This window comes from Hyla sarda, chromosome 4, assembly GCF_029499605.1.
Source record: "Hyla sarda isolate aHylSar1 chromosome 4, aHylSar1.hap1, whole genome shotgun sequence".
Classification (NCBI taxonomy): domain Eukaryota; kingdom Metazoa; phylum Chordata; class Amphibia; order Anura; family Hylidae; genus Hyla; species Hyla sarda.
The window spans coordinates 69366222-69392549 of NC_079192.1; the positions used below are offsets into that span (position 1 = coordinate 69366222).

Sequence of the window (26328 nt, forward strand, 5' to 3'; positions counted from 1 at the left end):
GGTTAATTTGTACTCAAGGTAAAGATAATGAAAAAATCCTCCGCGAGATCGAAGCAAAGTGGATTTTGAAAACTGGTGCACAAGAGTTAGGAGGATTAAATGACAGGATTGATTTAGGATTATTTTTGTAGTTATTTAGTTTTTGGTTTTAACTGTATGTGTTTTTTGCACTTTACACTGTTTTTTAAACCTATTGTGCTTGTAATCCCCGCCCCGTGGATCCTTCATGACGTGTTATAAGGAATGAAGGAGCATGGGAAAGGGAAGGTCTGTTGAAGCTCAAGCCAGAGCGAAACAATTGTTACCTGTAGCACGCGCACTGGCGTCCACACCCGGCTGGGTGAAATGCCTTTTTAAAGCACCTGCACTTTATGAAGAATAAAAGATAAGAAATTACAGTAAGCGGTGAGTGCCATTCCTCCTTTCTTTGTATATTTGGATTGATAACATTGTACCACGCCTCAAAAACCTTGCTATGTATTTCCTTTCCAACTTTTTGGCCTTCGACAGCTGTGCATTTCCCGTGACCACCATTTCAAAGCAGGGAACTTTACTCTTCAGCATTTTCGCCTTAGTTTCAACTTTGTCGCTGGGTTTTTGGGAAGTAAACATATGCTGTTACTGACGAGACCCTGGGCCAAGAGGCAACAGAGACACAGAAACTGAGTGTCCGGAAGGTCTCACTGTCCATGGAGATGGACTAGGACGCCAAGGAAGGGATCGTCTGTTGTAGAGACTCAAACCTATGGTCCACATAGAGACAAGAAAACTGACTTCCAGAAACACAGAACCAGACAGAGGGCCAGCCCGGCTGGAAAACAAAAAATAGAAGGGGTCCGACAAGGGAACCCCAGCCTAGAGAACCAACCGATTCAAGAAAACATAGCGAAAAAAGGCCAGGTAGAGCAGCAGGCGAGCACAGTCAAGGTGGAGACCAGAACCTCTGGGGGAAAAAAAGGAAGAGAGACAGAAATCGGCTCTAGAAAGGCACGATGCATAAGATCGATGACCGAAATTGAAAAGCTGCAGGCTCCAAAACCAAAGTCCCAGGGGAAAGCCGCGAGCACACGGGCGTAAGCTGACACAGTGCCAGAACAGCGGTAAAAAACGTGACGAGGAAAGCACATCTATGTAGATGGTTAATTGGCCCGACTGACGTAATATGGCAGACCGGAGCGCCCTCAGTCCCAGGAATACAAGGAGGAGACTGAAGGTAACAAACGGCCAAAAAAGGAACAGAACGCCCTGAGAAGGAGCATCACGGAATACCGGAGCGGCCGACATGGGAACAAAGGTTCCAGAGTCTCTTAGAAGACTTACACCCGTAGGGTGAGCAAACCTGGCCACCGCGAAGCGCTCCGGGAGACATAAGTCTATATCTGGACAAGAAAAAGGCGCGGTACAGAAAGACCGCCCCACAAATGGGATCGCAGAGAATTCTGGGCAGGATTGCATAAACTCCACCAACAGAGGAGTGTGCTGTGGCTGCATGAGCAGCAGGAGAGAACCAAGAAACAGGGGGAAAGCCAGGCTGCAATAGTGGGCAGTAAGCACACAGGCATAGCCGGTACAAAGCTCTTCTAAATGTTATCAGCAAAAACAAGGACCCAGCCAGGTACCCCACCAATGTAGGTGGGAAAGAGGGAGATGAATCCATGTAGGCAGAAGCAGCGCTCAGCGAAACAGTCCCCCAGTGGAGGGGAAAACAATGGGTGCCGAGAGGAAACTCAGGTACTGACCTTGCTGAGCTTCCTGATCCCAGTACCTCCTGCAGAAGGAGATAGCCAAGTACGACAGGTACTGTAGGAACAGGGCATGAAGCCCTGCGGCAACGGGTCAAAGTACTGGGAGAACGCAGCAACCCTGGAAACCCTGTGGCAACATAGCGAGGTATGGAGGAGCTATTGGTGTCCCCGGAGGAATCTGGGGGGGGGGGGGGGGGGGAGTGTAACACCTGATTTTTTTGAACACACGGCATAGTAAGGAGAAGGACAAACAGTGTCGATGACAGTGTTGGCTGGAGGAACCACTGACCCCTCAATGCCACACTGCAGGAAAGGAGAAGGAGGGCGGAGCTATGCTGACTCCCCCATGCCATAAGGACGGTTGGCCAGGGAGGGAAGAGACCTATAACCCCCAGTTCCTGAGCTGTAGGGGCAGGGGCGGAAGACAGAGTTACGCTCAGCTTATCTCCAGAGTCCCATGCAGAGACCGGGAAGAAGGGGGGCAGAGCTACATACAAAAAGCACTGGAGGAGTACAGAACAGCTGGGGTGGAGAGGAGGGGGGAAAGAGTCTGCGGCTGCAGAAAGTGCAGGGAGCCTCCGTAGAGAGGGGCTTGGTAAAGTTGAGAATCCTACGAACCAGTATGCAGTGCATTGTACAGGGCAAAAAAGCAACATGGGGTAACTTACTCGAAACTACACCTTGGTAGTGGGTTACCTGAACTTCCGTCCATGGTGTGGGAAGTGTATGGTAGTTGACCCGACGTAGTAGTAAACCATGCAGACAACCGTCTGGCTGACTGGTATAGGATTCCTGAATACACAGGACCACTCTTTCGAACGCTCCCAGAAAGAGGGGTACTGGAGTGTGGCCGATCTAACGGCACCCTGGCAGTGTAGGAGACCCAGCAGACAGAAGGCTGGCTTATTGGCATCAGTCCCGTGTTACTGCAGGGACCCTCATCCAAGTTGGTCCATTCCACACCTCGCACAGCAGTGGGGAACCGGAACTCCAGCCGCAGACACATCAGCCATGTGATGAGTGACAGGTGGCTTATAAAACCATGCAGACCACTGTCTGGCTTACTGGTATGGATCCATGGTATGCAACAAGTCACTCCATCGGATACCTCACACTAGCAGTGGGGTACTGAAAGCCATCTAGCAGATGCGGCATCTGTGAGATGAGTGACAGGCGAGACTACTGTCTGGCATATTGATAACAGGTACAATCCCTGCCCGCACAGGGACACTTCCACGGAGACCTCGCACTGGGCGTGGTGACCGGAGCACTAGCCGCGGATGCGGCAGCCTGTGGAGGAGGGATAGATTGCATGTGCAGTACAAGCACACTTCCTTGATGGGTGACCAGTGGACATGAAGAGGAACTGTGAAAGTGTTCTTAGCGTCCGCCAGGAAAGACAATGCCCTTGCAAGGGCATCTGGCCAGTGCCATCCACGGTGGGGGGAGGGGACCGGATTCGGCCAAGGGCAGACATGGTATTGCACTTAGCGGTACTGAAGAACACTCACTGATGGAATCCCCAAAATCTTCCAAGAGATCGTAAAATCCCTGAGAAAGACTCGCCACGGGGGATCGCAGGCGCTCCCTGACAAACCAGCAGAAAATAGGTATGCCATAGGCATACCTCAAGCTACTCAATGGAATTTGCCATATCAGGTCCCGTAAAAGGACAGAAGCAAATAAAGGGGGCCTCATATACAGTCCTTGGGCTAAAGACAGCTAAAGTAGCCAAATAGCTGTAATAGCTATAGGCCACTTGAGGGAGCACGGAAGAAAAAACTGTGGCCACAAGCAGGCGCTAGAAAGCGCACAAAAAGGACTTTTTTTGTTGTTTAATAAGGTTATTGAATAATGTGGAAGTAAGCATGGGGCGCAAAGTGCTGCCCGCAAGAACATATGTCCCTTATGCAGGGACACTAACCTAAATGCAGGCAGGGAAGCCCCAGGAGCAGCGAACGCTCCTAGCAGCGTGCAATAGAAGCGCCTACTAAGCCGCCGCACAGCTCCGAGGTAGGGAACATTAGCGGGCCAAGATAAAGGGCTACTGCCTCTGGAGCAAAGGAGCTTTCCTAACAGAGTGCCGCAGACCCCAGCAGCAGGGAAGGAGGGCGGAGATACACACCGGAGTGTGAGGTGTATACCTCCCCCTAGCGGCGTGCGAACCGGAGAGGAGGAGCTGTCTGTTTGGCAGTATGCTTACCTAGTACTTGGCTATACTCACCAAGTATAGCCAAGTACTAGCTAGCTAGTTTATGGCCACGATGCAGCAACCTGATGCAACGCGAGGTAAGCAGGGGGAGTGGGGGATACAACAGGGTACAACCTCCAGGCGCTAGCCAGTGGCGATAAGGGGTTGACGGCCCAAACTCCTATGCACCATGCCCCTTTGTCGCATGTGGAAGATCAGGTGGGACCATGCTCCTGTCGCCCCACCTAAAAAAAAATAACAAAAGGGGAAAAAAAACTAACTATACGTACTTAACTATAAAATAATAAAATAAGAGACCAGGTCTGGGGAGTTCCCAGACCTATGTCTTGCCTCCTACTGACACTAGATAAAACTGATTACCTCACTTCCAGTGGGCAGGTATATCCTGCCAGGGAGGAGCCGACAATTTATTTTCCTAGTGTAAGCGCCTCCTAGTGGCAAGAGCATATACCATCAGTATAAGTGTGCCCCAATGAACAGCGAAAGTAGGGCTGCAGGCTTGCAATTCTTAATGTAGAGGATTACAACGACAGGAGCTGAAAACACATGCGTGAAGAAAGCCTACATTTCTTATTAATAAACTATTTATGATTTGTATCCAAGGAACAAGTTTACTAAATATTTTGCAGTAATATGCTGAACGTAAATGCTGCCAGTATATGGTGGACTTTGCTAATATTTTAATGGGTCTTGTAGTTTGTAATTCACTCTGTGACTAAGAGCACAAGTGTGTGAAACGTGTCCTGTATTGTCCTGGAATTATATTAATAAAGCAAGAAGATTTTACTTCATCCCCAAGTGCTGGACATTTTGCTCGTTTCTGCTGCTTTGAAGCCGTGGCACAGGTGTGTAGAGTTGTGCTCTACGGTTTCCTGGGACATTTTTCTCTATGTTATATCATGTACTATTTTCCTTAACCCCTTAAAGACCAAGCCCATTTTCACCTTAAGGACCAGGCCAATTTTATTTTTGCTTTATTTCCTCCTCGCCTTCTAAAAATCCATAACTCTTTTATATTTCCATCTACAGACCCATATAAGGGCTTGTTTTTTGCGTGACCAATTGTACTTTGTAATGAAACCTCATTTTACCATAAAATGTACGGCGAATGCAAAAAAAAATATTTTTTAGGGAGGAAATTTAAATGAAAACCACAATTTTGCACATTTTGGTAGGTTTCGTTTTCACACTGTACAATTTATGGTAAAAATGACATGTGTTCTTTATTCTGTGGGTCAATACGATTAAAATTATGCTCATGGCTAGATACTTTTATATTTTTGTACCGCTTAAAAAAAATCTAAGACCTTTTGTACAAAATCAGTAATCTAAAATCGCCCTATTTTGACCACCTATAAAACTTTTCCATTTTTCCATATATATGGCGGTATGAGGGCTCATATTTTGCGCCGTCATCTGTACTTTTTAGCGATACAACATTTGCATATATACAACTTTTATATCATTTTTTATTAATTATGTTGGAAATAGAGCAAATTGACAAAAGAGCAGCATTTTTAAACTTTCTTTTTATGTTTACGCCGTTTACCGTACGGGATCATTAACATTATATTTTGATAGTTCGGACATTTACGCACACGGCGATACCAAATATGTTAACAAAAAATAATAATTTATGCTTTTTGGGGGTAAATGGGAAAAACTAACAATTTTCATTTTTATTGGGGGAAGGGATTTTTCACCTTTTTTTGTAAATTTTTCAACTTTTTTTTATTAAAATATTTTTTTTTTTTTTTTTTTTTTTTTTACACTTTTTATGTTCCCATAGGGAACTATCTATAGCAATCATTTGATTGCTAATACTGTTCAGTGCTATGCATAGGACATAGCACTGATCAGTATTATCGGCTATCTCCTGCTCTGGTCTGCTTGATCTCAGACCAGAGCAGGAGACGCCGGGAGATGGACGGAGGCAGGTGAGGGGACCATTACAGATGATCGGATCGCTGCGGCAGCACTGCGGGCGATCGGATCATCTATTTTAACATGTGCATTGCCGCATCTGAGGGGTTAATGGCGGACCTCCGCACGACCGCGGATGTCGGCCATTACCGGCGGGTCCCCGGCTGCTGATAGCAGCTGGAACCTGCCATGTATGATGCAAGCACTGATCCGATGCTCGCGGTCAAACACAGGACGTCCTGGTGCGCAAAGTACTACCAAACCAGGATGTACATTTACATCCGTGGTCTTTAAGGGGTATTCCAGTGATTTTTTTTTTTTTTTTTATCATCTGGTGCCAGAATGTTATGTCTCAGGAACTGCCAAGAGCAGGAGCAAATCCCCATAGCAAACCTATCCTTCTCTTGATAGTTCCTGAGACAGACAGAGGTGTCAGCAGAGAGCACTGTGGTCAGACAGAAAATAAATTTAAAAAGAAAAGAACTTCCTGTGTAGCATACTGCAGCTGATAAGTACTGGAAGGATTGAGATTTTTAAATAGAAGTAATTTACAAATCTGTTTAACATGCTGGCACCAGTTGATTTAAAAAAATAAAATTAAAAAAATAAAAATTTCACCGGAGTACCCAATTAAATACCTCCACTGACATTATACAGGGACTGATTACACCAGTGTTTTTTCAACCACTGTGCCGCGGCACACTAGTGTGCCGTGACATAGTGTAAGGTGTGCCGTGGGAAAAACACCCGCCGGGTGTTTTTGCCGCGGGACATCTCTGTGTCCCGAAAGTTGCTTTCGGGACACAGGGATGCCTCTATTAAGTCCATGCGGCCCGCGTTCACTCAAAAACGCGGGGACCGCCGGGAGGTAGCGCACGCAGGGATGTCCCTGACGTCCCATGCGTGCGTCCATAGCAACAATCGCGGAGGACCGGAGCAGCGAGGAGGACGCGCGCTGTCAACTTGGTAAGTGTTACCAGCGGCGCGTCTCCTTCAGTGTTCCGAGCACCGCTCTTCCGGTCCCGGGACCTACTGCTATAGCCGGACCGGAGGAGCGGGGCTCGGAACACCGAAGTGGGGCAGTACAAAGGCATACAGCCTTCAGTAATACACTGTATGGCTGAAGGCTGTATGTCTGTGGGGGAACTATACTGCACCTAATGTGAGGGAACTATACTGCACCTAATGTGGGAGGACTATACTGGGCCTAATGTAGTTTTGCAACAGGTGGAGGCACACTGGTTGGGAAATACTGATATAGACACAGAGTAAAAAAAATGATTTTTTTCATGAAAAAAGTGTGCCTTTGCACAAAAAAGGTTGAAACACACTGGATTACACACACGGACATTGTTGAATGACTAGAAGTAGGAAGTACCAACATTACTGTCCTTTAGAACTGTAACTGTGCAGCTCTTTGCCATCAGATAATGTCATATTGCTGAAGTGAGAATAACCAGCTACAGGCTGTAGTTTTATTTGCACTTTGCAATGAATATTTTAAAGGGCATGAACTTTATTTCAAAAGGGGGTGTGAATGTTAGGCTCATGGGGGGGGGGTGTATAGAAGGCTCTACTGCAGTATCACATGCAGTCATTCATATCTAAAGCAAGAATTTCTGCTTGTTAGCAGTTTGGCTCACTTGAAGTCTTTATGCCTTATTGATGCTTAAGGAAAGGGTTGCCAAGATGATTATATGTAGAATGTTCCACGAAGGAACTTATCAAGCAGCGTGTCAAGAAAGGAGAAACATACCCCTTTCTCTCTGCTCTACATGCTTCACGTTGTTCTGGGAACTGTCCAAGGTCTTCTATTTCATTCCCCTCACACATATCTGCATCAAAATCATCCATCTCAGGACCTGCAGGCTCAGGACAATCATCTTCCACTTCAGCATGTATGTCAAAGGCATGGTCGCTTTCCTTGTATTTATCAGTTAAAGTAGATATGGTCTGCAACACAAAAAACAAGTAGTTTGAATTGTATTACTACTAATAGCATTGTGTCTGTTCATAAACACGGCTCTGTGGAGACTGTGTTTAAGGCTTAGTCAGGGCTATACCTACATTAAGCTCCAACTAATGCCACTACAACAGCATGAGGAGGAATTAATCACCCACTGCATACTAGGTTTTTGTTTTTCTGCAGTAGGCCCTGGTATAAAAATAAAAAAAATCATGTTTGTTCAGCTTTCCTGTACCGTAGAAATGAAGGTGTACAGATGAATACCAAGCATTCCCAAGGAGAAGACAGTGTAATGTGAGCAATGTTGTTACATCATTTATTCCTGACGGTGTAAAATCCAAAGATAGAGGAGATCAGATTCAGTCTGCCTGGGGGCAATGTTAATGGGGACTTCTATGGCCAAGGAATAATTATTAAACATTGCTAAGAAGAAAGGTTTTAAGTGGATGAACCCTGGATTACATTGTCATACCTCATCACCATCCAGCTGCATCAAGCGGAATTTGGAGAGTGATGGACATAATGGGCGCTTTTCTGCACAATTCACCAAGAGAGCTACAGAAAACAAAAGAAAAGCAACATAAATTTTTTTTTTTTACTTCTTTAGAATGTAGTAGTAAAAATACATGTGCTAAACTGTGCTCAAAAGTATCTGTCAACTATTTAACATATTCATTGAGGTCTCAGACCCTATTATTCTGCCGATAGTCCCTATATAATAAAAAGCTTTATAATAATAAAGAGTATAGTTTGACTTACGTTTCAGCTCAGCAGTGTCCATAGAGTTAGGAGCAGGAAGGGTTTCCTCCTCAATAGTAGATAGTGGGATCAAGTAATCATCAAAGTGCAGCTCACTACGGTAGTCAGAGCACCGAAGCGCAGTGAGGAATACACCAACAGTACTGCATTCATCGAATGAGGCAGCGGCTTTTTGAAAAAGAGGGTCAACCTGCAGAAATGAGAACACAGAAAAAAAACTACGTTTACTATACATTGGATATCACTATAAATATGGCAGGAATGTTTATTTCTCTACAGGGAGAAAACCAAAAACTGAAGGGGGTTATCACAACTATGTCTCCATAACTAGCAGCACCAAGCAGCTATGGACGTTATTTAAAGGGAACCTGTCACCAGTTTTATGTTGCCCAAATGGCAGACAGTATATTACTTGTGAAGGCATTGGGTGTCTCAGAGTAATCATATTTTTAAACTTCCACTGGGACCCAAGGTAAGAAGCTCTCCGTGGGTCCCAATGACTGCTTTCTGCTTGACTGGCTTGAGTAACACATCTCTTCCTATTCACTGCTAGGGAGAGAAACATCACTTAATCCTACCGCCAGTACCCTCCCAGAGTACTAGTTACCCGGGTACTGGCGGAATTTGAGTAAACAATAGCGTTCTGGACCGGTGATGCCTGCCATTTTAGCAGAATAAAACTGGTGACAGGTTCCCTTTAAACATATGGACATAAAATGTTGCCAAAAGTCAGGTAAAGAGTATGCGAACACATTTAGGTTTTAAATTGTAATTAAGGACTACAATGGAAAGAGCAGATCATAAATGAATAAAACATAAAAAGGAAAGACTGAGACCTTGCCTCCATTTAAAGGGGTATTCCGGGCAAAAACATCTTATCCCCTATCAAAAGGATAGGGGATAAGATGTCTGATTGCGGGGGGCCCGCCGCTGGGACCCCCGCGATCTCCCTGCAGCAGCCCGCCGGGCTTTCGAGACGGGGAGGTGACGTCACGCCACCTCCATTCATGTCTATGGGAGGGGGCGTTGCAGCTGTTCCGCCCCCTCCCATAGAAAAGAATGAAGGGGGCGGGGTGTAATTCCCCGTTTTAGTAGCCCGGCGGTTTCCGAAACTGCAGACGCAGCTACGCATAGAATCTGAAGGGAGATCGCGGGGGGGGGTCCCAGCGATGGGCCTACCGCGATCAGACATCTTATCCCCTATCCTTTTGATAGGGGATAAGATGTTTTTGCCCGGAATACCCCTTTAATTCAATTACTGGTTTAAGGATAACTGTCATATTTTCTCCCGCACTATCCACAGGTACCGGTGGATAGTGCGGGAGACGCTGAACATATTGAGCCCTTCCTTGCCTGGATGTGCTGCGCTGTTCCCCGTTATAGCAGTTTTTCTGTATATTTTAATTAGCTGCTAACTGGCACGGGCGGGGTTACTGCCTTCATCTGGCACTGCGACATAACCACCGCCCAGCCCGCAGCACCGCCCGGCTAATGAATATTCATATAATGTCTTACACTCTCCTTCTCATCCCGGCAGATACTGCGCATGTGCGGGATTTACTTCAGCGCTGCTCCGGACTAATGAAGCAGCGCTGAAGACCGCTTCCGAGTATAGTAGGAAATCCCGCACGTGCGCAGTATCGGCCGGGATGAGAAGGAGAGTTTAAGACATTATATGAATATTCATTAGCCGGGTGGTGCTGCGGGCCAGGCGGCGGTTACGTCACAGTACCAGATGAAGACAGTAACCCCGCCCGTGCCAGTTAGCAGCTAATTTAAATATACAGAAAAACTGCTATAAAGGGCGAACGGCGCAGCGCATCCGGCCAAGGTAGGACTCAAAATATTCAGCGTCTCCCGCAATATCCATCGGTACCTGTGGATACTGCAGAAGAAAACATATGACAGTTTTCCTTTAAATAAAACATGAACAGACTCCAAATCTGTAATCTTCTATAAACATGCACCTGATCAACTCTGTCTGTTGTTGAACGTGTAATGTTGTTAAGATTCTGCTCAATGGTTTCCACAGAATGTTGCCTTTTTCTTTGCTTTTTATTTTGAGGTTCTTGACTGGCATCTTCTATTAAATAGAGCAGAAACAAAAAAGAAATAAAAAACAAAAATGTCTATAAAAACCAACAAACCCCAAAATGTCTTTCTTTAAAAAAAAAAAAAAAAAAAAAAAAAAGAACCTGCACCTGCTGGATCTACCAGTTAGTTTTTTTGTATCAACAGTAGAGAGCCCCCATTGCAAATCTGCCATTTTTGGAAAGACGAGCACAGTGTGTAGCAATATTTTTCCCCCCTCGGTATTTATCACATTTATGATAGACCCTAATTTAAAAGTAAATTGGATTCATCAGGTACCACTTGTGTCCATTGTATGATGGATTTGGCAGACATGATGACTATGGGGGACATTTATCATTATTTGCTTTGGTAAGCGAGTTCTGTAGGCATTTTTCTTGCTTTGATTTTGCTTGTGTGTGACATACTATTACAGGAGTTGATAAATTTGGCTCACATAAGCAAAAACTAATAAAATCACTTTGGAATACCATTTTCTTAGCACACATAAGCAAAAAAAAATTAAAAAAATAAATGTGTGTGTGTTTCTTAAATTTTTTACCACTTTTTCTCCCTAAATGTACTACCCCATTTTAATTTTTTTTCTTCTTTTCATTTCAGAACAGTCTATCTTGTGGGCTACTTAACCCCTTCCCGCAGAATGTCATATATAAACGCCGGGTTGTGCAGTGCGTTCGCGCATCCCGGCGTTTATAAATGACATGCAGTTAACCCGGCGATGCGCAGCATCGCACGGGTTAACTGGCAGACGTCCCGCTGTTTCCAGCAGGGGACCACTTCTGCTTCACCCCCAGGACCATCAATTGATGGTCCTGGTCAGCGATCACTGTGATTGGTCCCTGGGGACCAATCACAGTGATCTGGGGTGAAAGTTCAGATCCCCTGCACTGCCCGCCCCTGGAAGTCGGGCAGAACGGGGGACGAAGGCTGCAGGGGCTCGCGGGGACCTGCGGCACACGGGGGGAACACGTGGGGACCGGCGGACTTACCTGGAGCAGCGGCAGGACCGAGGAGCAGCGGCAGGACCGGCCACGTGGGCGAGCAGCGACGGGAGCAGCAGGTAAGTATGTAGTCCTCAGAGGCAGCAGTGAAGATCTTCACTGCTGCTTCTAGGAGTCTGAAAACTACAACTCCCAGCATGCCTAGACAGCCTTTGGCTGTCTGGGCATGCTGGGAGTTGTAGTTTTGCAACATCTGAAGGGCCCCAGTTTGGAGACCATTGTATAATGGTCTCCAATCTGTGCTCTTCCAGCTGTTGCAAAACTACAACTCCCAGCATGCACTGACTGTCCAGGCATGCTGGGAGTTTTAGTTAAGCAACATCTGGCCCTTCAGATGTTGCCGAACTACAACTCCCAGCATGCCCTTCAGCTGTCTGCGCATGCTGGGAGTTGTAGTTTTGCAACAGCTGGAGACACACTGGTTGGGAAACATTGTTTCTAACTCAGTGTTTCCTAACCTGTGTGCCTCCAGCTGTTGCAAAACTATAACTCCCAGCATGCACTAAAAGACCATGCATGCTGGGAGTTGTAGTTTTGCAACATCTGGAGGGCCCCAGTTTGGAGACCATTGTATAATGGTCTCCAATCTGTGCTCTTCCAGCTGTTGCAAAACTACAACTCCCAGTATGCACTGACTGTCCAGGCATGCTGGGAGTTTTAGTTCAGCAACATCTGGCCCTTCAGATGTTGCCGAACTACAACTCCCAGCATGCCCTTCAGCTGTCTGGGCATGCTGGGAGTTGTAGTTTTGCAACAACTGGAGACACACTGGTTGGGAAACATTGTCTGTTTCTAACTCAGTGTTTCCCAACCTGTGTGCCTCCAGCTGTTGCAAAACTATGACTCCCAGCATGCACTAACAGACCATGCATGCTGGGAGTTGTGGTTTTGCAACAGCTGATGCAAGCCCCCCCCCCCCCCCGCCCCGCCACCCCCGTGAATGTACAGGGTACATTCACATGGACGAGGCTTTTACAGTGGGTTTCTCGCATCTTGAGATGCAGCAAATTTTGCGCTGGGAAACTCGCTGTAATCCCCCGCCCATGTGACTGTACCCTAAAAACACTACACTACACTAACACAAAATAAAATAAAAAGTTAAAAACACTACATATACACATACCCTTACACAGCCCCCCTCCCCCAATAAGAACGTCCGGTACACCACTGTTTCCAAAGCAGAGCCTCCAGCTGTTGAAAAACAACAACTCCCAGTATTGTCGGACAGCCGTTGACTGTCCAGGCATGCTGGGAGTTTTGCAACAGCTGGAGGCACCCTGTTTGGGAATCACTGGCGTAGAATACCCCTATGTCCACCCCTATGCAAATCCCTAATTTAGGCCTCAAATGCACATGGCGCTCTCACTTTGGAGCCCTGTCGTGTTTCAGGGCAACAGTTTAGGGCGACATATGGGGTATCGCTGTACTCGGGAGAAATTGCGTTACAAGGTTTGGGGGGCTTTTTCTTCTTTAACCCTTCATGAAAAGGAAATGTTGGGGTCTACACCAGAATGTTAGTGTAAATTTTTTTTATTTTTTACACTAACATGCTGATGTTGCCCTATACTTTACATTTTCACAAGAGGTAAAAGGGAAAAAAGCCCCCCAAAATTTGTAACGCAATTTCTCCCGACTACAGAGATACCCCATATGTGAGCGCAAAGGGCTCTGGGGGCGCACAACAAGGCCCAGAAGGGAGAGCGCACCATGTACATTTGAGGTGATTTGCACAGGGGTGGCTGATCGTTACAGCGGTTTTGACAAACGCAAAAAAAAAAAAACCCCACATGTGACCCCATTTCGGAAACGACACCCCTCACGAAATGTAATGAGGGGTGCAGTGAGAATTTACCCCCCACAGGTGTCTGACGGATCTTTGGAACAGTGGTCCATGAAAATGAAAACTTGTACAGCCCACTGTTCCAAAGATCTGTCAGACACCAGTGGGGGGCAAATGCTCACTGTACCCCTTGTTACGTTCCTCAAGGGGTCTAGTTTCCAAAATGGTATGCCATGTGTGTTTTTTTTTGCTGTTCTGGCACCTTAGGGGCTTCCTAAATGAGACATGCTCCCCGAGCAAAATTTGCTCTCAAAAAGCCAAATATGACTCCTTCTCTTCTGAGCATTGTAGTTCGCCCATAGTGCACTTCAGGTCAACTTATGGGGTACCTCCATACTCAGAAGAGATGGGGTTACAAATTTTGGGGGGTATTTTCCGCTATTAACCCTTGCAAAAAGGTGAAATTAGGGGGGAAACACATTTTAGTGGAATTTTTTTTTTTTTTATACATATGCAAAAGTTGTGAAACACCTGTGGGGTAATAAGGCTCACTTTATTCCTTATTACATTCCTCAAGGGGTCTAGTTTCCAAAATGGTATGCCATGTGGGTATTTTTTGCTGTTCTGGCACCATAGGGGATTCCTAAATGCGACATGCCCCCCGAGCAAAATTTGCTCTCAAAAAGCCAAATATGACTCCTTCTCTTCTGAGCATTGTAGTTCGCCCATAGTGCACTTAATGTCAACTTATGGGGTACCTCCATACTCAGAAGAGAAGGGGTTACAAATATTGGGGGGTATTTCCTGCTATTAACCCTTGGAAAAATTTGAAATTTGGGGGGAAACACACATTTTAGTGAAAAAAAAAAATTTTTTTTTACATATGCAAAAGTCGTGAAACACCTGTGGGGTATTAAGGCTCACTTTATTCCTTGTTACGTACCTCAAGGGGTCTAGTTTCCAAAATGGTATGCCATGTGAGGGTTTTTTGCTGTTCTGGCACCATAAGGGCTTCCTAAATGCAACATGCCCCCCAAAAACCATTTCAGAAAAACGTACTCTCCAAAATCCCCTTATCGCTCTTTCCCTTCTGAGCCTTCTACTGCGCCCGCCGAACACTTTACATAGACATATGAGGTATGTGCTTACTCGAGAGAAATCAGGCTACAAATATAAGTATACATTTTCTCCTTTTACCCCTTGTAAAAATTTAAAAATTGGGTCTACAAGAACATGCGAGTGTAAAAAATGAAGATTGTGAATTTTCTCCTTCACTTTGCTTCTATTCCTGTGAAACACCTAAAGGGTTAAAATGATGACTGAATGTCATTTTGAATACTTTGGGGGGTGCAGTTTTTATAATGGGGTCTTTTGTGGGGTATTTCTAATAAGAAGACCCTTCAAATCCACTTCAAACCTGAACTGGTCCCTGAAAAATAGTGAGTTTGAAAATTTTGTGAAAAATTGGAAAATTGATGCTGAACTTTGAAGCCCTCTGGTGTCTTCCAAAAGTAAAAACTCGTCACTTTTATGATGCAGACATAAAGTAGACATATTGTATATGTGAATAAAAATTTTTTTTTATTTGTAATATACATTTTCCTTACAAGCAGAGAGCTTCAAAGTTAGAAAAATGCAAAATTTTCTAATTTTTCATCAAATTTTAGGATTTTTCACAAGGAAAGGATGCAAGTTACCACAAAAATTTACCACCATGTTAAAGTAGAATATGTCACGAAAAAACAATCTCGGAATCAGAATGATAACTAAAAGCATTCCAGAGTTATTAATGTTTAAAGTGACAGTGGTCAGATGTGCAAAAAACGCTCTGGTCCTTAAGGCCAAAATGGGCTTGGTCCTGAAGGGGTTAAGATTATGTGGACTACGATGACCAGCATTTTGTTTCATATTAACAATATTTTGTAACAAGGGCTTGTAGGGGAGTGTTTTTTGGAATAAAAATGTGTTTTTTAAATGTGTTTTTTTTTCTTATTTACTTTACAGGATTAGTAGTGGAAGTTGTCTTATAGACGGAGTTCATTACTATGCCGGGGCTTAGCGTTAGCCCCAAAAACAGCTAGCGCTAACCCCCGATTATTACACCGGTACCTACCACCACAGGGGTGTTGGGAAAAGCCGGTACCAACAGGCCCGGAGCATCACAAATGGCGCTCCTGGGCCTAAGCGTTAACAGGCTGGCGAGGGCCAGTAACAATGGTCCTCACCCACCCTGGTAACGTCAGGCTGTTGCTGTTTGGTTGGTATCTGGTTGAGAATAAAAATACAGGGAACCCTATGCGTTTTTCTTTCAGTGTTTATTTATGGGGGGGGGGGGGGGGGGGGAAGAAGAGAAACGCATAGGGTTCCCCATATTTTCATTCTCAGACAAATACTAACCAAGCAGCAACAGCCTGATGTTACCAGGGTGGCCGAGGACCATTGTTACTGGCCCTCCCCAGCCTAAATAATGCCAGCCTGTTACCTCCTAGGCCCAGGAACGCCATATTTGATGCTCTAGGCCTGTTGGTACCAACTCTTCCAGGCCCCCCTTTGGTGGTGGGTATACCGGGGGTAATAATCGGGAGTTAGCGCTAGGCTTAGTAATGGATTATGTCTATAAGACAGCTTCCACTACTAATCCTGTAAAGTAAATTAAAAAAAAAGTTTAAAAAACTTTTATTCCAAAAATTTTTTATTAACATTTAAAAAATAAAAAAATAAATAAATAAAAAAAAATAAAAAAACACTGGTCATCGTAGTCCACAGGATACACGGATGTGAAATGAGAAGGGAAGAGAAAAAACAAAAAGGAAAATATGTTAGTACATTTATTGTAACCCTCCTGCACATTTCCCGCCTGCACTGCACCGCATGACTACAACTCCCAGCAGGCCCTTAACAGTAAGGACATGCTGGGAGTTGCAGTCAAGCGGTGCAGGTGGATGACAGGCTTGTCATCCGTCCGCCCATCTAACACACTCTCCACCCCGTGCCGCACAACTACAATTCCCAGCATGTCCTTACAGTAAAGACATGCTGGGAGTTGTAGTAGTGTTGCCTGGGTGGGAGATGTGCGGGTGGGTGACAATCTTTTCACCCTCCTGTACATACCCTACCCGCTTGTTTCACCGTGCCTATTAAAATAAAAGTTAAAAAAAGTCGCACAAAAAGTCTCTCCTGCGACTTTTTGAAAATGCTGTCATAGGCAAGTTTGTAAGCCAGGTCTGACCTTGCTTACACTTGCGACTTTTTGAAGGGGGTTTGCGACTTATTTGCTGAAAAATCCTGGACCACTGCAAAGTAAAAACTGAAAGTTGCTTAGGTAGGGAAGATTGGAATTTTTTGCTTACCCACAAAAGTCACACAAAAAATTGCTTAGGCGCACTTGCCACTTTTTGTACGACTTTTGTAAGCAAAAAACTCCGCTTAAATCCCTTGATAAATCTCCCCCTATATGACTGTGACTATATTAACTGACTGTAAGGGGAGGCCATGTGGCCCAAAATGTGTAATACTTTTCTCCTTGTCTAATCCATCTAAAGGGAGTCTATAGGACAATGCTCCTCTACATTGATGACACACAAACGAAAAGATACTGGCCCAGATTTATCAAACTTTGTGAGAGAAAAACTGGAAAGGTTTTGCCATAACAACCAATCACAGCTCAGCTTTCCTATCATAATGAGCTCTGGTATTGTTAAAGCTGAGCTGTGATTGGTTGTAATAGGCAAAATTCTCTGACATATTTTGATAAATTGGGGCCACTGTGGCCGCCACATTTTTGAACCCAGGGAAACTGACAAGTTTTTGTATTGAAGGAGTTGGTTACAACAGCTGAACAGGTGACCATGACACGAATCTATCTTTACATACCAGTTCCTTGGTTTTCTGATTGATCCTGTCCTTGTGACTCTTTGCCAAGCCCACCTAATACTTTGTACACATCAGCATGTACTGCATCAACTCTCACAGCATAGATTTTGGCACTTGCATCAAGAGTACCTGCAGCAACCTGAAATTAAAGGCGAGATACAATGTGAAAAAGCACAGTCATACATTTTGGTAAAAGAACCGAGGACATGAGATTTATACGTACCTTAAAGTTGGTCAGTTCACTTCCTTTCTCCTTAAGAATGTCTCCCATATAATCAATGAGGTGCAGCCCAAATGCATTCTTTGTTGTTATCCTCTGCAAAAAAAAAAAAAGTTATGTACAGTATTGTGTATGCTTATTGTAACCAGTTGCAAATATGTCACGTGATAAGCTCAGAACTTACATTCTCCTGTGACAGCTTGATGCAGGTGGAATAATGGTCCGAGATCTGTGCATTGGACAGTTTGGGTAGGAGGAGAGATATAGCCTCAGATCTGTCAAAGAAAGATTAATCACAGTTGTGAAATATATTCTATGACCGCAAGTGATAAGTTGACACAATAAGACTATATTGTTGGGACGCTTCATTTTATGCTATGTATCTTCGAGTCCAGATGCAGGGCTGTGGAGTCAGTAGATAAATGTTCCAACTCCGCAGTTTTTTGTACTTCCGACTCCTCTGTATTAATATGTTATCTATTTGTGTGCTGATCTGCTGCTGAAGATAGGGCAGTGGGAGGATCCAGGAAGGGGCATTTATTATAAAACCTGATTTCCCTAGTAGAATCCCATAGTCATGTTTAAAGTTTAAGCTAACAATCAGAGTTTACAAGTTTTTATAGCCTTAGCTGAATGGCAGCAGTTTTTCCAATGGTTTACAGCTTCAGTCTTGAACTATTGATCCTCCATTCCGTTCACTTATACAAGTGTCTCTAGTCCTGCAAAAAACATTTACTTAATCCCTTATCAGTGAGAGGCTAGGTTACCCATGGGTTCCCTGTAACAGCAGAACACAACACTATGGAAAGTATAAGTATTGCTGCTCCAAATTGGGCGTTGCGTGCCATATAGTGAAGCACATGAAAAGCTTCTTCACGGTCACTTAACGTGTTCGTTTTGCGGTTAAGTGAGGCACTGCATACATTGGTCTTTATTCTTACAGTAGAGAAGTCATTAATTATAACTTTTTGTGAATTGGGACATTTAAACTTGCTTTTTTTTTATTCTAAATCTAAATCTAAATTTAGTAGGAGTCAGTGCATTGTTTGCCGACTCGGACAAAAATTTGGGTACCTGGAGTGGGAGTATTGTTTGCCAACTCTGACTCCAGGTACCCAAAATTTTGTCCGACTCCACAGCACTGTCCAGATGAGTACTTGACTTTTTATGTCCTACTATTTTGTTTGACTGCATCATTCTTGTTATGCTCTTCGTATACATTTAGAGTTTACACTATTGCTATCTTGAGGCATCTCTGAATCTCTTGACACAGTTACAAGGGATTAACTGTTCTCCATTCTACCTGCTGTGATTTTGGCGTCGGTGTATATCCTGAATCATATATACAGTTTACATATTGCTCATAGAGATTACAGGACCATAGTTTAGCCTTTATACTTTAGTTATTTATACTTACTATCTGCATTATCCAGTGCACAACCATTGCACATTAGGTGTGGGTCCTATTATCAGACATCAGGCCTCTCGTTCCCTTCTCCTATCCATTTGAATTCAAATAGTACCATACTAGTGAGACAAAGAGCCTTATTTATGTGTTAATTCAGGGTGAGGATAGGATTTTTAGGGTTAGGTTCCTTTGTGGGCCCATCCTTGTCAGGACTTTACACTCAGCTTAGAAGTAGGTATATAGTATGGCTATCAGCATAAGGGTCATTAGGTAGGGGCCGCTTCATATAGGCCCTCTCCCATTCGTTGTAAAATTTTGAGCTGGTTGGCTTATTTTTTCTCTGCACAAGTGTTTTTAGTGGTCTATTAAGTTATATTTTATAGTGTTTTACTGTGACCTGATAATACAGCAAGGAAAGACATTTTCAGGACCAGTCATTCATTGTTTATTTACAGTGGATTCTGGAAAAGGTTCATTCTTCAAGGCAAAACCAGCCCAGGTGAAAACTGCTCATTTTGGTGTATGTGGGTGTATGCTTTTTCTTCATGCTGTTGCTAAGGCTGTTCACAGCAGGACCACCAAGTTATATTGCTATTAAGGAAGTATATTAAAATATTGTTTTAAGGTTATTGTTAGGATATTAAACAAATTTGTTTTTCTTTCCCTTCTACTAGAAATGTAAATGACGGTACAAAGGATTACTGCTGTTTTTAATAGCTGTGTTAAAGCAGCATTAGGAGGAAATGCATATACAATGTAAAATTCTAATATTAATGCAATAAAATATTTACTACATTATGATCATGATCAAATATGTCATTACAAAAGTATTAGCAATGCATTCATAGACATCATCATAGTAAATATAGAAATCATTAGGGCTGCACAGTTTGGGAAAAATGTGCAATTACGATTATGAAGGTAAATATTGTGATTTAATAAACAAATGTTGAAATCCTTCCCATTTCATATCAAATCCCCTAATTTCATATAGCCAACCCCCACAACTCTTAATTTCGTGTTCAACATTGAGGGGACTGGATATGAATTTGGGAGAAATGAGCACAACTGCATTGCTCTATGGTGAAAGAGGGGGTCGTTTTTTACTCCTCACCTTTTAACCGGTTGCCGTCTAAAGGACGAGCCGGCTCGTTCAGCCGATTCCTGTAGCTGGGGGCCGCCGTTAATAGCAGACATGCGGCGATTGCCCAGTCGGCTATTAACCCTTTACATCACCGCTGTCAGTTGACAGCGGCGTCTAAAGGGACATTTAAACTATCCCTGCCAGAGGACTTCCCTCATGTCCTGTGGCTGCTGCGGCTCTGACAACGATAAAGTCTGGCAGGACCAGGCTTTATCAATAGAGCGCAGAGCACACAGATCAATGTGGTTCTATGGAACCACATTGATCTGTATGAGGAATCTACTGATTCCTCCTAAAAGTCCCTAAAGGGTACTAAAAGTGCAAAAAAAATAAAAAAGTTGAATAAAAAAGTAAAAAAACCCATTAACCCCTTCCATATTAAAAGTCTGAATCACCCCCCTTTTCCCAAATTCCATATAAAAAATATGTAACCATAATAAAAATAAACATGTGGTATCGCCGTGTGCGTAAATGTCCGAACTATAAAAATATTATGCTAATTAAACCGCACGGTCAATGGCGCACACTTAAAAAAAAATCCAAAGTCCAAAATTGCGTATTTTTGGTCACTTTGTATACCCTAAAAAAAATTTTGTTTTGAAAAAGCGACCAAAAAGTCCCATCAGAACAAAATTGGTACCAGTAAAAACTTCAGATCAGTAGTCTCCTGTATGGGGGCCTCGGCTCTACCCGTGCAGGACCATGACGCTGCGTCCAACATGCCCCCTCTAGGAGTCTCTATGGGAAAGGTGGAGATGCAGCATTCGTGCATCCCCGCCTCTCCCATAGAGTTGAATGGAGGGGCATGTCTATCGACCTCTTAGTAAGGTTGATGACACAAGCATAAGCCGTACAGGGCTGCGGCCCCCCCTCCCCCCGTGATCATACACTTAAGTGTGTACGGCTGCAGTACTGCTTTAATTTTCTGCCTACAGACCCATATGAGGCAGTGCACTTTCAGGTAAAAATGACAAACTGGCCCAGATTTATCAAACTGTGTGAGAGAAAAGTGGAGGTATTTTTCCACAGTAACCATTTACAGCTCAGCTAACGAGCTCTGGTAAAGTGAAAGCTGAGCTGTGATTGACTGCTATCGGAAAATCTCTCCACTTTTCCTCTCACACAGTTTAATAAATCTGGGCCATTATCTTTAGGGTACGTTCACACTACGGAATTCTGCAGTGTGAACTTAACATTAGTGTGAATGGGTCTCTGGGAGTCCCATTCACACTGTGGACAATTCCGCCACTGTTCCGCGCAAAAAAAAAAATAGAACATGTTCATTCTTTGCACGGATTCCGCAAGCACTGCACAGCAGTCAATGGTGACAGCTCAGTGCCCCGCGGCACTAAGATTCCGCAGTGTGAACGCACCCCTATTCTGTAGGTAGATATGATTAAAAAGATATCCAAATTGAATAGGTTTTGTTCTATTTTATCAAAGGAAAGACATAGCTACCGGCACTGCTGTATTAAAGGCAATAGGTATGCAAAAGGTGAAACGAACGAAGCATGAATCCTCTAAGGGTGCCATGTCCAGAACAGAACAAGTTCTATATCCACACAAGAAGAAAGGTAGACGGCACTCATCAGGGAATCTCTTCAACTTCTTTATTTTGCTTGAATAAGCGTGTAAGATCAACGGAGTGGTGTCATGCAGGTATCATGGCAGAGACGCCGGGGATCCAGCGTGGAGGTAACAGCTGTGTCGTACTTCCGTACTTCTTCAGACCATCATCATCACCATGGTCTGAAGAAGTACGACACAGCTGTTACCTCCACGCTGGATCCCCGGCGTCTCTGCCATGATACCTGCATGACACCGCTCCGTTGATCTTACACGCTTATTCAAGCAAAACAAAGAAGTTGAAGAGATTCCCTGATGAGTGCCGTCTACCTTTCCTCTTGTGTGGATTTTGTTCTATTTTACTTTATAAAAACAATTATAATATTTTTGTAAAAAATCATTTTTGTAATAGTATCATTTTTGTTTTGATGGAACTTTTTAATCATTTTTTATTACTTTATTTTCTGGCATATGAAGTGACCAAAAATTTTAAATCCTGGAATTTGTTTTTACATAAAAGGGGTAATCAAGGGGGGGTACTTTTTATTTATTTATTTTTTAATCATCTGGTGCTAGAAAGTTAAACAGATTTGTAAAATCTTAATCCTTCCAGTACTTATCAGCTGCTGTATACTACAAAGGAAGTTGTGTAGTTATTTTAAGTTTGGCCACAGTGCTCTCTGCTGACACCTCTGTACATGTCAGGAACTGTCCAGAGCAGGAGAGGTTTGCTACGGGGATTTGCTTCTACCCTGGACAGTTCCTGACATGGACAGAGGTGCCAAAAGAGAGCACTGTGGTCAGACTTAAAATAACTACACAACTTCCTTTGTAGTATACAGTAGCTGATAAGTACTGGAAGGATTAAGATTTTTTTAATGGAAGTAATTTACAAATCTTTTTAACTTTCTGGAGTCATTTGATTTGAAAAATATATATATATTTTCCACGGGAGTAGCCCTTAAACGCCATTGACCGTGTGGTTTAAGTAATGTTATTAAGATATTAACATGAAACTTGGCACACGTTACTTATATGTCAACAAACATAGGATAGGTAATTTAACCCTTACCCACCCCTATTTGCGAGAGTCAGGCTTTTTGTTTAAAGTCCCATACAAGTGTTTGGGAAACATATCCTACTGCATAACTTCCAAATACCTAGAGATATTTCGATAATACTTGGTCACATGTTACTTATATGTCCACTATAAATATAGGATAGGTAATTTAACCCTTACCCACCCCCATCTGCGGGGGTCGGTGTTTTTGTTTAAAGTCCAATGCAAATCTATTAAATGTATGTTCTAGCATAACTTCCGTACGGCTGGAGATATTTAGCTAATACTTGGTCACATGTTACTTATATGTCAAATAAAAATATTAGTTAAATTAACCCTAACCTATCCTCTTATGTGAAGGATGGGTTTTTTGTTTCAAGTTCCATGCAAGTTTATATAGGACTTCTGGTGCCTTACTCCACAAGCTCCGCTCTGCATCTCCTGGTGAATGCGTCAGTCCGGCTGGTAAGCCACAAACCCCCACATGCCATGCCCCATCTCACAAAGACACGACCGCCCTTGAAGCCACACCCCTTTTATTTTCAGCTTACAATATCTTTACCACAACTCAGCCCAACCTGAGGACGGGATATGAGGACGGGACATGATATGAGGTCAGGATTTGGGGACGGCATATGAGGACAAAAGCTTCGTCTTTTGTTGCTTTTCTCCCCCACAAGGATTAGGTAGGAAAAACCGGGCAGCGCCGGGTACTCAGCTAGTATTTAAATAGTTTGGACATTTACCATTTACGCACACGGCGATACCACATGTTTATTTTTTTATATTTTATATAAGTGGGTGATTTAAACTTTTATTGGGGAGGGACTTATTCATATCTATTACCTTTGCTTTTTCCAAAAGGCTGTTCAGGCATGCTGGGAGTTGAAGTTTTGCAATAACTGGAGGCACACTGTTAGGAAAAGACTGCCATGGACACTATTATTTGCAATCTTTTGACTGCAGACACTGATCAATGCTGTGCCATAGCACTGATCGGCGTTATTGGCGCATCATTACTACAAGCTGTCTGCATTATTGGAGCACTGATTGGACAGGAAGGAGGTAGATAGGGACCCTTCGTCTGTCCTTTCAGCTGGTTCCCCCGATCAGCTCCACTGAGCTAATGGCTATTGCCTCTGCATTTTAGATGCCGCAATCAACATTGATCACGATGACAAAAAGGTTAATGCCAGACATCACCCTGATAAGCTTGCCACCGAAGCCAAGCTGGGCTCCAGTGTTCCACCCGATTTTCGGCGCAGTCCAGTGTTTCTCTGATCAGTAGTGCTTACATAATTGCAAAATTTTACGAAGGTCTAAATTGCAATATCATAATCCGCAATTATTGCAATTCGTTTGCGATATATTGTGCAGCCCTAGAAATAATCTAGCAACAGTTCTTTAAAACAGCAACAAAATTCAATGACAAACAAGCTGGTTGTTCCAGGATCTGTGCAGCACATGGGAAGACTCTTTCAGGTACTCACCTCTGAGCAGGAGAGATGACAGATGCTGGGGAATCCGCATTACTAAGCTGCAAGTCAATCACCCTGGACCTCCGTCTCTGTTTCCTTTCCCATTCATCATCATTACTGGTGAAGTTTTGTAAAGTGGGGGTCCCAGCGGCACTGACGGGCTGTGATCTAGTGGCTGGAGACAGATATGCTCCAGATGGGGACAATGGCTTTTGGCGTCCCCCTGACTGAGGAGTTGATGTGTTCATGGTACCTGATAAAGAGAAACATTTCATTAACATCAGTATGTCTTAAAAATAAACAGCTAAAAAAATAAAAAAAAATAAAAAATTGGTTTATCAGTGTGTATATCAGTCAGACTATAGGGACTCTAAGGGTATGTTCACACCGATTGGGGCGGAAATCAAGCAGAAATTTTCTGCCTCAAAATATTGTTACTTTTCCACAAGAACTCACAGAGATTTTGCGCGGAATTGGAGCGGAATTCCACATGCGGAAATGAGAATTTCAAGCGGAGGAGGAGAAGAGTATAATATATCTATCTATCTATCTATATTTTATCCCCTTTTTTTTTTTTCATGCCGAAATTCCGCGCCAATTCCGCGTGTAAATGATTCTGACTGAAAAAAAAATTAACATTGATCTCTATGGGAGTAAGACGCTGATTCCGCCTGAAAGAAAGAACATGTTCTTTGTTCAAGCGGAACAGACTTCCTCTTCAGAATTCTGCTTGAGGAAATTCCTCAGTGTGAACTGAGGGGCAGAAATTCTGTACAACTCTATGGGGATTTCACTGCTGAATGATTTGGAGAGGAAAAAGTGAGCAGAATTATTCGTGGAAATTCCTCTCCAATTCCTCAGTGTGAATATACCCTAAATGAACAACAGTCAATGGTCCCCAGTCTAGAGTGCTATGGGAGACAATGTTCAGACGGGAAAAAACGCCCATCCACCTTGTCCCAACCTGACATTGATCACCTATTTAATGGATAATAGATAATAAAGCAGTGTGACTGAAAAACCCCTTAAAGCGTACCCGTCAGAAAATCCCTCTTTTCATTAGCTCACAGTGTTACAGATTCTATCAGGGGAAGGGGGCGTGTCCCTCCCTGTGGTGGTGGTAGGTGATTGATGTGTGGTGGGAGGGGCGTGTCCCTCCTTGTGGTGGTAGAAGGTTATTGGTGTGTCTGCTCACGCAGCCTTGTCCATGACTCATGGACAAGCCAGATGCTGCTGCTGGACTGGTTAGTGTCTCAGCAGGCATGGGGATGCCTAGTGGTAAAAGTTTCAGGCGCTTTTTTTTCTTTAGATGAAACAACTATATCACAAAAAGTCTTTAATTTTCATCAGTAACAACATATAAAAGGTTTTTGGATGTGACTGTGTCCATTTAAGGGTAGGGTCACACGTAACACCGATGACCATCACTAGAGTGATCTCCCTGCTGTGCCCGTGTCTCTGCAAGCATGCAGTTTACTACAGACTCGCAGACTGCTGTGCCTGCTCGCAGCAGCTGTTTCTGCTACTAGCAGACACGCAGGACACACGGGAACAGCAGGGAGTTCACTCTAGTGACGGTCATCGGTGTGACATACGCTGAAGATGCGCTCCATGTGACCCTACCCTTAGAATCTATACACGTACAGTATCCTGTGCATTTTTCACGCGAATGATTTTATGCTGCAGGTTTCAACGTTAACTAAATTACTTAACACACCTTCAAATCCTGCGCATCAAATGCCCAGGATACTGTACATGTGAATAGACCCTGAAAGTGTTAAGAGTGCTTTCACACCATGTTTTCAGACTACGGCTGCCAGATCCAGCTGGGGGAGGGGAAAACGTGCTCCCGTACCCCAGCCGGACTGGCGCTGAAATCCATTGATTTTAATGAGTCGACCAAACTCCGGTCGGCTCATTTTCTACCCGTATCCGGTTTTCTAACCGAATCTAAAACCGTAGTATACGGTTCATTAAGGTTCATTAAAATCAATGGATTTCAGCACACGGTTTTCCCCTCCCCCCAGTCGGATCCGACAGCCGTAGGCTGAAAATGTGGTGTGAAAGAACCCTTACAGTTATTTAAAGTGTACTTGTCATCA

General features: G+C 43.7%; 1 protein-coding gene across 4 annotated transcripts in view; it reads right to left on the bottom strand.

The window, feature by feature from the left end:
* Positions 1-26328, bottom strand: part of NCAPH (non-SMC condensin I complex subunit H) — a 68428-nt gene that overhangs the window by 31570 nt on the left and 10530 nt on the right. For all 4 annotated transcript variants that reach the window (XM_056571357.1, XM_056571360.1, XM_056571358.1 and 1 more), the window contains exons 2-9: positions 24239-24479; positions 17755-17845; positions 17574-17666; positions 17351-17489; positions 10573-10688; positions 8606-8795; positions 8319-8401; positions 7637-7833 (exon numbers count right to left, since the gene is read on the bottom strand). In XM_056571357.1, the coding sequence (XP_056427332.1) occupies positions 7637-7833; positions 8319-8401; positions 8606-8795; positions 10573-10688; positions 17351-17489; positions 17574-17666; positions 17755-17845; positions 24239-24474 (1145 nt within the window). In that variant the 5' untranslated portion in view covers positions 24475-24479. The remainder of the gene's footprint in view (positions 1-7636; positions 7834-8318; positions 8402-8605; positions 8796-10572; positions 10689-17350; positions 17490-17573; positions 17667-17754; positions 17846-24238; positions 24480-26328) is intronic.